The 12,191-nt window shown below is 44.8% G+C and overlaps 1 protein-coding gene across 1 annotated transcript in view; it reads right to left on the bottom strand.

The window, feature by feature from the left end:
• ltbp4 (latent transforming growth factor beta binding protein 4) overlaps positions 1 to 12,191 on the bottom strand; it is a 78,676-nt gene that overhangs the window by 33,175 nt on the left and 33,310 nt on the right. Inside the window, exons 12-16 of the mRNA XM_088911221.1 lie at positions 8,402 to 8,470; positions 4,362 to 4,484; positions 2,124 to 2,288; positions 1,624 to 1,800; positions 799 to 891 (exon numbers count right to left, since the gene is read on the bottom strand). Of these exons, the coding sequence (XP_088767347.1) occupies positions 799 to 891; positions 1,624 to 1,800; positions 2,124 to 2,288; positions 4,362 to 4,484; positions 8,402 to 8,470 (627 nt within the window). The remainder of the gene's footprint in view (positions 1 to 798; positions 892 to 1,623; positions 1,801 to 2,123; positions 2,289 to 4,361; positions 4,485 to 8,401; positions 8,471 to 12,191) is intronic.

The following is a 12,191-nucleotide window of genomic DNA, read 5'->3' as shown; positions in this document are numbered from 1 at the left end:
CTCTGGAGACACTGTGCAAACAAGAATGCAACCGAATCCATCCTCAAACAGTGGAATACCTGAGGTTTCCCCACAGCAGTTTTGCACCCAATGTTATCAAGACTCAAGTTCTCCATGTGCCTCTGCATCGGGGCCCTGAGCTTCTGCCGTGCTTGTGTCTGCTCTGTTTTGAGCTCACCTCAAATATTCAGCTTACGTCTGACAGACATAATTCATTCATTCAAAACCAGATGTAAACCTCTGAGCCAACTACAACAGCAGTGATAACAAGCGTGTAGAAACCTGGTTTTCCACTGCCTGTTCCGAGACAGCTCCTACCATCCTCTTCAAAATTGCTCTGCGCCAAGACAGTTTGCTGACACAGAGCACAAACACCTGAAGAACCCACAACAATACAAGACAGGACAGCACGGGTCACACTCTCTAGATTTAAAAAGCCATACGTGTTCCTTCCTAAAGATTTAGATGCTCCTCCATTATGACACATGGCAATTACTTTCATTCCCTCAAAGAAAGACTGCTTGGAGACCAGAGGTTATGAAAAGCAACCTTGCGGTAAAAATCCAAAATTATTTTCTTAAATACCCACACAGGCTGGAATCACAAAAATTGTTAAAGACTGAGTTTTCCGCAATGACAGCTGTACAGCACAGGAAAAATGAGGATGAGCAGACACACAGCTTTGATGCCCCCAACTATCAAAGCTATTGGCCTTTGGACACGCTGCGCCATGGCATGCCACCACATTCAGTTTCACAGCAGGAGGAACAGGGGGAACCCCAGCAGTGGGACAGGTACCTGGCCTGGTCGGGACAGGGACGGGGAGAGGCCTCACGGGCTGGAGTGGATGCCTGTCGTCTCTCGGGGGGCCTGTCCGTGGTGGGACTGGGGCTGTGAAGACACGAGACCCAGACGACACTGGCTGACAGACACGAGGGCTATAGGTTGGACTGGATCACGCATGAGAATATCTGACATCGGCAGTTAGACTGTTAAAATCCCTTGCATTCTGAATACATTCCTGCATATTCTTCACTTCCTTTAAATTTGAGTGCAGGGACCTAGAAATTCTCTGACAGCAGTTTCATTTTGTGTGTGTTTATGTTATTCTTTAGGCATTTTATGTATTAGAAGGATAACTAATGCAGAATCAAGTCAGATTGTAATAAAGGTTTTGCAAATGTCTTTAAACAACAACTGCTACAGTACATAACTGGAACAAATTGCAACTTTAACTAAGTACATCAAATACTAAAGTTCTTTAATTTGCGAGGACCCTGCAGCTCTCTGGGATCAGCTGCTATGTGATGCCACGTTGGTACGAAAGAGAGGCAAAAAAATGGAGAAATTAAAGATATATTAAAGAAAAATTTCATTGCACAGAAACCTATTGCATTGAGATACAGTGCATCCCCCCACCCAAAACGGCTTTCTGAGTGACCTGATTCCTGCAGGGCCTGATGCAGATGAACACTGAGCTGAGAGATACGAATGTGTCTGTGTGTGCTCCATTCTGCAATTGGCTGTGATGTTGCAAAGCCATCTCTCATCTCAAGGCGGGTTGTTTTCCTGCAATCAGGCTCTAGGACCAAGGCATGCTGGATGGCGAATTCTGGGACTCACGTGTGGGGCCTCTTGTGGGCTGTACGGTGGGGACACCACCAGGCTGCAGCTCAGCTATGATCTGGGAGTCGAGGGAAGCCCCCCCACCTTGTTGATTCACAAGCCTGGGGTTGAGCTTAACTGTGGAGGCCGAGTAGTGGTAGCCAGGCCCTGCTGGGCATATCTCCTTAAAATCCGCTGCGGAGGAAAAATACTTCACAGTTCAGTCACCACCTCAGACATGAAGGATCACTGGGATTTCTAATCAAACTTCTCATTCAGATTGCCAGTAAGGGACGTCAAGGAACAAAACAGCCGTAAATTGCTGTGCAAAAATACGCAACTTTGGTCGGACAAAAGTGCTGATGAGTCTTTGGTAAAATCTCAAGTTTAGTATTATCCTCATCTGAAGGCAGAAGCTTGTAATGAATACAGGGACTGAGGTTTAACATTTCCTGATGATGTCAGATAAGGATCCTAAAGACCCCCAGTTAAAGTAATTTTAACAGTACTCATCTCACCTGAGCCGAAGGGTGGACACCTCTCACAGCTCCTGCCCCAGCCCTTGCCCACCCGACTGCAGCAGCAGATCTGCTTGGTGATGTTCCTCAGGATGGGCAGGGAGCAGATCCCCGACGTCAAGAGACGGTAGCACTGGCCCTTGTCCTCGGAGATCACTTTCTGGGCTATAGGAGCACACGGGTTATTCATTCTGATGTTTCTGAAGCCATGCTTGGAGCTCGTTTCCCCTTTCTTCTCTTTCAGCCATATAACCTTGCTCTTGGCCTGCTGCACTGCTCGTTCTGGGTGGTGTTAGGTCACAGCTGCCTCGTTCGACTGCTGAGCTCACTCAGCTAAACCTCAACACCTTCTTTTGAAGAGCTTTCTCTGATACACTATTTCATTCTCATGAAGCTCGATACTAACCTTGCTCTGTACTATAAGCACAGATGAGGGGCAGAATGTTATCTTTTGACCTGCAAAGCTTTCTCTCTTCCTCACAAGAGACACATAATTACCAGGTGGACACAGTTGTCAAGCCCCAGTGTCATACCCCACCCAGTCAGGCTGGTCAACATGTCTTTAATTAAGTGTGCAAACTGCCTGCGCTGAATTGGACAGACAGGTGGTGGACTCAATTACCACACAAGTACCTAAGCTTCTCGCTCATAAAACTGGAAGCAAATAGCTTTTTGGGGCTATAAAAAAGGAGCTCGAATTCATGTCATCTGCCAGTGTTTGCTCTGTTAATTGAGTACCTGCCTATCACCCACTTACTTATGTAGGTGAAGTTAAGACTGTTTAACTACAGGGAGTATGAGCAGGGGTGGACAATGCTGACTAACTAGCAACATTACTGCACATTACTGCAGTCTGGCATGAGAGACTTACACGTCCAGTCAAGTACAGGAATGGTAATTACCTTTCACCTGCTAATTACCGTTTCAATCAGACTACTGGGCCCCCACACGCCTTAACTAATGGATAATTAAACGATCCCCCCACACCCCGAAAACACACTCTTCTTGCGGGGCAAAGAACTCGTACTGGTTAAATCACCTAGGAAATTCTCCTTTTCAGGTAGATAAGATCTAATTTGATCAACAGCACAATATTTTTAAATGCTTAAAAGTTGGACAACTGTTCTGATCATCTTTATGCATTTTGCTGCACTTCTTTGCTAATGCTAAACCCTATCCAAGGAAGGGGGTTCTTAAAAAATGGGGGCTTCCCATGGGTTTTCTATGTTGCCTTTAGCTATAAACAGCTCTTCAGCTGCAGATGTCTTGATTTGATCCAGTTCAGGTTCAACCATTCTTAATAGCTCTTCAACATATAAAAAACAAAACAAAACAAAACAAAACAGACATGCTGGATGCTGGACGATGGAGATGAAAAGCCCCGCTGTAAAGCTGTGCTTAGCTCAGAACTGGACCTGCGTTACTGCAGTGTGCTCTGTTTGATTGCTGAATGCCGAGTATCTTATGTCCGTGCAAGAGAGATATGGAAAAGAGCATAAAGAAATAGTATGGCAGCGCATTAAAACACAGAATTGAGATGAAAACCCATGGCAAAATGAATCTGAAAAGCCGAAGGAAGAGAATTAACTGAAGATTTTAAAATGGCCCTCAGCACCCTGTGTGTGGTTTAAAAGCTCTGTTTCCAGGTGCCCTGAGAAGGAACAGAGGTGCAGTCTGAGACAAGACGCTGACAATCCGGAGGGATGGGGACGTGTCTCTCTATCAGAGAGAAAGCGAGCTTCAGCAGCAAAGCAGAAAGCTTCAGGAAAAACACACAGAGCTTCACAGGCGTTAAAGCATCAGCAGCAATTCCAAAGCACGGCCTCGGTTTCCGAAAGCACAGAGAATAAGCAACGAGAAAAGCACCACAGAACTTTAGTTTTGTAGAGTCTGCACCCGTTTCCTTGTCCTCTCGTGCTGACTGGCAGCTGCAGACATTACAAGGCTGAGACACAATCAGCTCTGAGGCTCGAAAGGCAGAGGGACTGTGTTCAGCTGAAGGCTAGTACCCCCTGGTCTTTTCTAAGGGGTCACGGCTACCAAGCCAGCATCCGACAGCAAGGTTTGGATACACGTTCTCCCGTAAAACAGAAAAAAAAACCCGAATGAAGAAAACAATTTTGGCAAAGTTCTGTTTCACTTTCTCACACCTTACTCCAGGCGCAAGCGTTATTCAAAATTTCTCAGAGGAGCATCAGAGCGCATGCGGCCTTTTGGCTTAATTGCCCCTTTACTTACAGATACAGATTCCGTGAGAGGCATCCAATATATAGCCCTGCTTGCAGACACAGCTGTAGCTCCCTCTAGTGTTCACACAGTCTCCGTTCGCACAGAACCCAGGCTGCGAACACTCATTAATATCTACACGGGGGGAAAACAGCTCTGTCATGCCCTAGCCAGTCAGCATGGGCCTGAAGTCTTCCACTCAATCCAGGATTCCCAGCTAGACTAGACATCCACGATGGCGTCAGAGAAATAAGAGCACAAACGGACATTTGACTGAAGCAGGGAGGAGCGGTTGAGCTTCAGCCTGCATTTTGACGTAGTTCAGGCATGCGGCTCGTCTTCAGGTCTCACGGCTGAGCCACGCTCATCCCTCATGGGCCGAAATTGTGGGAACCCTCCGATCCCAGGAATAAACGCCTTTCACTGCAGCATGAAACGTGTTCAGACTTGAGGAACAGGAGACGGTCTTCCATCACCTGAACTGGCCAGAACAATCCCCACGTCTCACCCGTGGAAAAACCCGTCAAACCAGCAGAGGTGCTGTTCAGTCCCACACGCCACTAGCCCTCCTCCCAAACTCAACAGAGAGCCCTCCTGCAAGAAGAGGGGGTGCTGGACTGGACTAAAGTCAGTAGGTGCCCTTTTCAAGTTTTCATAGAGGTCCAACAATTTTTGGGGAAATGTGTGTGTGGGGGCAGGCAGTTCCTAATATTTCCCCAGTGAGTGTATTTGATTTTTAGTAAATAAGAACTGATATAGGGCCTTTTTATTTAAACGGCACTGTATGTAGTCTAGGCTGTTTATATATCATGCTTAGTAGATACAAAAAAAGTATTATTAAATAGCTTACTGAAAACCATTAATACTTTACGATTTCATCACAGGCCACTTACATTTCCTCCCAATTATAAAGCTGGGTAAAATCATAACTCATTTTATTGAAGCATCCTGCTCAAAGATTCAGCTGTAGTTCCCCTCCCAGGATTTAAACCCGGAACATTCCTGTTAATGAGCCGCACTCCTCCCATTACAGCATAGCAGATAGCACAAAAGACTGGATCTTGCAAAACGTTTTCATAAAGGAAAGAAAAAGATTAGAAATCAGATGTGGAAAGATGTGCAATCCTTTCCCGATCGCGATGGATTGGAAGTTCAAATTCAAGCAAAGGAACCAGTGAAAATGATGAATGTGGCGAGAGGCAGGTGTTGACGTCTGGGGCTGTACAATGAGCCGCAGAGCCAGCTCTGCCTTCAGGCTCATCTTCCCCAGGCTGTGGACAGACAGGGCTGTGTAAACGATCGGCGAGATCCTGCATCTGTCGAGTAGCAGGGCACAGTTCGAAATCTGCACGGGACATGACATGGCTTTGCAAAATATCTAGCTGAGGTGCAAAACACTGCTCCTGCCTTTCCACTTATTTCAGGTTCCTGGGCTATTTCACAGTTTTCACTTTCTTCAGTACACAAAGTCCTCAAACATGTATACGCTATTTTCCTTATATCCTTATACGTACAGATTGTAATTGAACTGCAGTCTACGAGATTCTAAAAAAAAACAAAACAAAGTCAGGCATTCATGTTCTTTCACTTTTTTTAACTTCATTTCACTCCTAGCACTCTCAGGCTATAAGTAGTGGTGATCTGTCAAAGTTATAGTGAAATGAAAGATTCTCTAACGCCTCCAAGTTACGTTCGAGGGTAATTGTACTGTATGTGTAGGAGAGCCCCACACAGTGATGTATGTACACTCACTGCTTGACCCCCAGTAAGCAGAACTGATACTGATAGCTCTCCTTCTGATGGGAAAAGGGTTGTCCCCTTGTCCTGACACTCGCTTCGCGTGTTCTGAGCTTTCCAGTTCGCTGGCCTCCCCTCAGAGTGCTAACAGCACTGACCATCAACACGGCCTGCAGAGCAGCTGCATGCAGGCTTGGAGTTCACAAAAGCTGTGCTCTTGGGTTGCCTTGTTATTTACATTGTGTCTGTTCCAAGTGCCACTTCCTCCTGGGAAAAAGCCTTGGGAATACTGTAAGTGCAGGGATTTTTGGAGCAATCCTGGGAAATGTAGAAACAGATGGTTTCTGTGAGCCATTCTTATCAAAACCTACATCGTCTCTGGAATGCATCTGTCCAGAACTATTTCAGGTTTTATAGCTATTCTCCCTCCCATAAAAGCAATTCAACATGGTATCTTTCCACATATCTTAGTTTTCCATGAATGTTGCTTCATCTCACTTTATTTGTGTAAATTCTGTTCTGCATGACTCAGAACAGAGAAGGGTCTCTCTTCAGCTGTCTCAGGGAACATGTTTTGTTTGACATAAGAACATAAGAACCGACTGGTTCATTTGATCCAAAAATCTCATCCAGCCATGTTTTGATAGGTCAATATCGTTGCGACAACACACCCTCCACAACTCTCTGTGTAAAGTTATGCCTCTTAATACAGCACCTTTAAGGCCTTACAGTAGCTCCCTGTCACTTTAGATTACTCTAAAACTAAGGAAGACGAGATTTGGGCCTCTCAAGGTGCAACACACAATTTAGAAGAACATTTTTAGGTTCAGGTGAGTCTAGAGATAATGTTACGGAAGATTTTAGAGAAGTCATACACAGTAAAAGAAATCCTGTCTCGTTACTCTTATCTGGTGGATTTGAGACAAGGAGAAATGGGTTTGTGTGGTTAATCTCAGTGAAATCCAGTGCTGTTTCCAGATTCTACTGTTATCCTTTACGTTCAATGGAGGCTGGTGAATAATTGTGGCATTAACAGCGTTTCCGCACTGACAGCAGACGTCTCTGGATTCCTTCGACCGGTCTTTGCCTTGGATTGAGATATTGGAAGGCATTTCATTCTTGGCTCAGTACATTGAGATGGGCCTGGAATAGTTTCTTGATGAGGCAACCCATTTTTTTAAAGGCATTCTGGCTTAAGTCAAGCAGAGGCAATGCATTCACAGAACAGAATTTGATACCGTCACACCTCAAAGTCCCCAAAGACAATGTACTAAATAAAAAGGGAAAAGGAAATAGTTCAAACATGTACGAACACCAGTCTCCGCATCAACCAGCTATGACTGAAGTTTCTCTTGGGATCGTCATCCTTTCAGGTATTAATGCTATGATAATGCTTCCCCTAGTTTAGGAAAGTTTGGTGTAACTTAAAAGCCTTCTTTTTGAGCTTTATGGTTTTATTTTTCCAGACACATTATAGGTTTCAGTGCAATCACGCTGTACCACTCTGAGGATGCCTCCTAGCTTAACATACTGCAAATTTATTAAGGTTTAATGAAAACATGAAGACTTCATCTCATAAAACTAATCATGGTTATTAAACACTCCTGGGAGCTCTAGTATATCCACAGCAACTGCTGCACTAGGTCCATATCAGTTCCTACCATTCCAGTGTCCTGTCGTACTGTATCAACCACTACAATTAACAAAATGTACTCTTACTGTTTGCAATTAACCCATATTTCCGTACCAATATCAGCAGATTAAAGCAGAACCTCCTGTTCTGTGACTTCTCACTTGCTGGGTGTCCCACCAAATGTGTTTCTTAGTGATGTTCAACTTAGATCCTTACTTGTTGTGTCACCTGTGAACATCAAGGCCACACTGTTCTCCAGTGACTTAATGTACAGTAATTGTGATCTCCATTGTTCCTCATCTTCCAAACCATCCTCACTCTCGAAGAGCAAGGAAACTTTAAACATCTGTCACGCCTGCCAGTCTGAGTGCACAGCGTCCTGCCTCAGTAGCTGTGAGCCTCTGTCCAGTGTGTCTTTTCCATAGCATTGTGCTGCTGATCGTATACTGACTCTATATGCTCGACAAGAAACAAAGTTGCACACAGCGCTTTGAAGGAGCCCATCGCTGAGTCCCGCCTGCCACAGGCTTCCCGGCTTCCAGCTGTGGCAAAAAATTAAGTTACCGCAGGTGTGAAAGAAGTGCGAAAAATAGTGAGTACAGGCAACCTCATGAGCTGTAATCCAGAGATCAATTAGGTGCCTCAAGTGAGAGACAGTGACAAAGAAAAACCAGGCACTTACCAACACACTGGGTCCCGTTCCTCCTTTCAAATCCCTGCGGACAACTTCGGTCTCCGCTGCCACCAGAACCTAAGGGCAGACGACATGCAGGTTTTGACCAAATCTGCACCAAATCTGAGCCGGTGTGGGAAAGGACCGTGCACAATCACACCTACAAGGGAACTAACTGCAGTGATTAAGGTGTGGAAATAGTAAAAGGCTGAGGAAAACGTTCTTCTTTTATTTGACCGGGATGAAAAGACAATTACATTTCATTTTCAAAAATGCCACAGCAAAGCAGGGAATGGGAACATAAGAAGAAGCAACCCAAAGCGGTATTAATGAAAACCTGAACACCCACCTGAGAGATCAGCTTGCTGATGTCCTGTTTCTTTCACTCTGGACTGTGACATTTTAAAGGATTAGTTTAAGTGCAATGCATATAAAAGCACCCCTGCAGTGGCCAGACGTCCTAGCCCGGGAGCAGTGATGGAGATTCATAGCTCAGCCACTTCAAGGCAAAGGATCAGAGGTCAGCTGGGGACCTCTGTTGCTTTCCCAGGGAAACCCAAACACATGAAAGAGAGCGTTCAGACAAAAAAAAAAGACTAAGGCAGTTCAATTACCTTAATAATAGGGGTAAGAAAACTGCCCGTGCACCTGTCTGTGGCCAGTCGAGGTGTCTGTTGCCACTTAAATGACTTCAGAGAGAGCAGGAGGCCATTGCAGGACCTTGACAAAATGGCCTGATTTCCCAGAAGTCCTGGTCCACAACATGGATGAGAAGAACAGGCCTGTGAGCAGGCCTAGCAAAGGTGGAAAAGGCCTCTGTGTCATGGTCCCTCTTTACTTGGTCTGTGTGAATCACAACAAGGCCTGTGTCAGAAGGTCAGAGGTCATCCAGGCTGTTTTGTTGTTTTCTCCCCATGATTCCAGATCTCGTGAAGGGCGATGTGAAGAGCGAGGAAGCTCTGGAAGATGGGCTTTCATTTCCAGAGTTAACAGATCAACCCTCCTCTCCGTTCTCGTGAAACACCATGCTGATTATGCTGAGTGATTTACTATTTAAGTTCACCCACTGCAACGCATCACAAGTGGACGCAGCCACATGGAAGACGGGGTACCAAGCCATGCAGATGGGAATGTGCCCAGAAAGCATGAGATTGTGCTTCCAGAGCCCAGCACCATCTCCCTGTCTAGAAGGAACCATACTCATGAACGACACCTAAATCCGGCACCAACATTTTCCTCGGTCAACTGGTTTTGAAACCGGCCTGCTTACTTGTTAGCGGTGCCTTTCCAGAGCCCCCATTCAGAAGGCTTCTGTTGCAACTGTGCAGACAACACCAATGATCAGCAACAAAGACCCTCACAAGCCACTCCCCGTGAAAAGCATATTGCAGCATTTTAAATAACCCTTTCAATTCGGAATGAGAAAAATAGCAACACTGTCTGTGACTCATAAAAAAGCCAACCATCCAGACTATTTTTTTTTCTACACAGCGGCGGCTTCATTAATTGAACTGCAGGGGATCTCAGTGGCCTTTGTTCTCCAGTGCCTTTGAAATGGTCTTGTAACGGTTGCAGGTGACACTTTATGACCTGAGAGCGGCTTCTTAGTAGAGGCAGAGCTCCAGCGCCGGGCATCAGACATAGCTCGGCACAGCAGCTGGGGAAAAACTACAAAGAGACACTGGTACCGGCTCATAAAAGAGAGGCAGTAATTAAGTGAGTTGAGGCCTATAACATAAAAGTGTATAAATCACCAAAGCCTGCCCCATTAACCATTAAAGTTGCCATCGGGCCCGGATGAAGAGCTTTTCACTTTACACTCTGCCCTTGACTGACTGCCAGCGCAGGGCCCAGTGGCAGACTGGAGGGAGACCCACTCGGATATGAAGCTCAGGCAGAAGAGGAAATAATCCTGCAGCCGGGATTTCAAAGGTTTGTGTAAACTGGGCTGAGTGGCTTGATAATTAATTTCAGCACTTTTTCACTTTGCTTTCAATTACTTAAAACCATTTTGCACATAAACTCTCCAGAACTTTGCCTTTTCCGCAAAAGACAAGAACATATGAGTCAAAGCAGTAGTCCTGAACTGCCGAGCCCAACAGATGTTGCCCTTACCATCTCTCTAAGGGGAGGTTAAAACTGTGTTCTGGTATGTTGTGTGACATGAGTAAAGCACACCAAGTGCTCAAGAAGAGACTTACTCAAATTAACTATAAAGCACACAGAGGGTTTTAACAGATCCCTGTACACTGGAGCTAGAGATACTTCAGCTGGGGCCAACCACAGAGCCAAAAATGGAGCACACACTGACACATACATAAGTCTGGAGCTTGGCCTTCTTCACGGTTTGAGGAATTGCTTCGGGAAAAATGCAGCCGTTTGGCTATTTGGGAACTGGAGGAAGCATGCCATTTCATGCATGGAAGTACTGTTTTGCGTGGAAGTGATCATTCAAATCAATCAGGGCCCTGCATTTACAAAAACAAATGGGTTTACCAAGCATTTCAGCCCACTGTATTTGTAAGCGAGGCTGTGGAGCAATGATTTATCTCATCAAGAACCGGCATCCGTTTTCTCTGTAAAACGGTCCAGATTTCAATTATAGATATCGACAGATCTAGGGCCGTGCATGTTTTTTTTAAATAAAAACAAAGAGAGAAGCATAAACCAAGGCAATGAAGCTGTTCAGGGGCTCTGGCTGGGATCTGTCAGCTGTTGAGAGGATAAACAGAAAAATCTGTTGTCTTTATATTAACTTCCTGAAACACTCCATTAAACAGCTCATTACATAGGCCTTTCTGAAGAGAGCCCACACAAAAGCACATAAACAGGATGGAGCAAAACTGCTTGGATAAGAGGAACAAATGGGAGTAACGCTCTACCCCCAAGTTACAGAGCTTTAAAAGCTCTGTTGTTTGTTGCATGCTCTCTCTCGTTTTCTCTGATCGCTTTCCACAGAGTAATGCCTGACCCCTGGGAAACAATGAATAATAAGGTCACTTCTTCCAAGCAATCTAAGTTATGCAATTACCACATTCAGCATCACTTGTTTATTATTTTAGATTTATTTTGATTTTTAACAGAGCGGTCTTTGTTTTACCTTACGATTTGTTTTCACGTGTTATCTCTGTGTTGTCATGGCACTGAGCTGGCGGGTGTACGTTTGGAACTGCTCTGAAAAATGTGTGACTGTAGTACTGGGCTTGTACAGTAAATGCTGGGTAAAAGCACCGAGCAACATGTTCACTGTCTTGGCAAAACTGTTTAACAAGTTGACATTCTGAAATGGGAGGGAGAGACTGGCTGGTATGAAATAAAAAATGATTTTTGGCTCCATGTTTCAAAAGAAGGAAGATTGGGGAATGAGTTAAGAAACTAAAATACCTCTACACCAGTAATGCATATCTGTACTATCACTCAGAATGAACAGGACATCAAACTGCAGTGCCAGTTCCTGCACAGCTGGAAATACAGTCTATACTTTTTATTTTTCAGCATATTATTTATTCTTTAGTGGTAAACTTGGGATTTGGATTGCTTAATAAAAAAGTTAATGAATAAAGGGATGTTTAGATCATTCAGTCAAGTTAAGTGTTCTTTTACAGATCCTGGAAATAAGTCCTATTTGCTTTTGTAGCAAAGTTGGGTGCTTTTTTGCCAGGAACCTAAGTGAATGTAAACAGGTAAGATTCTACCAGCTTAAAATGGAAGTAAAAAGCAGGAGAGGGAGAAAAAATGGAGCGTTTCTTAAAACTGCTGTCAAGGCTCAGAAGTAACAGGAAAGGGCCTTCTGCAAACA

The sequence above is a fragment of the Atractosteus spatula genome, chromosome 3, assembly GCF_055471065.1.
Source record: "Atractosteus spatula isolate fAtrSpa1 chromosome 3, fAtrSpa1.hap1, whole genome shotgun sequence".
Lineage (NCBI taxonomy): Eukaryota > Metazoa > Chordata > Actinopteri > Semionotiformes > Lepisosteidae > Atractosteus > Atractosteus spatula.
This window is presented reverse-complemented; position numbering and strand designations above follow the sequence as displayed.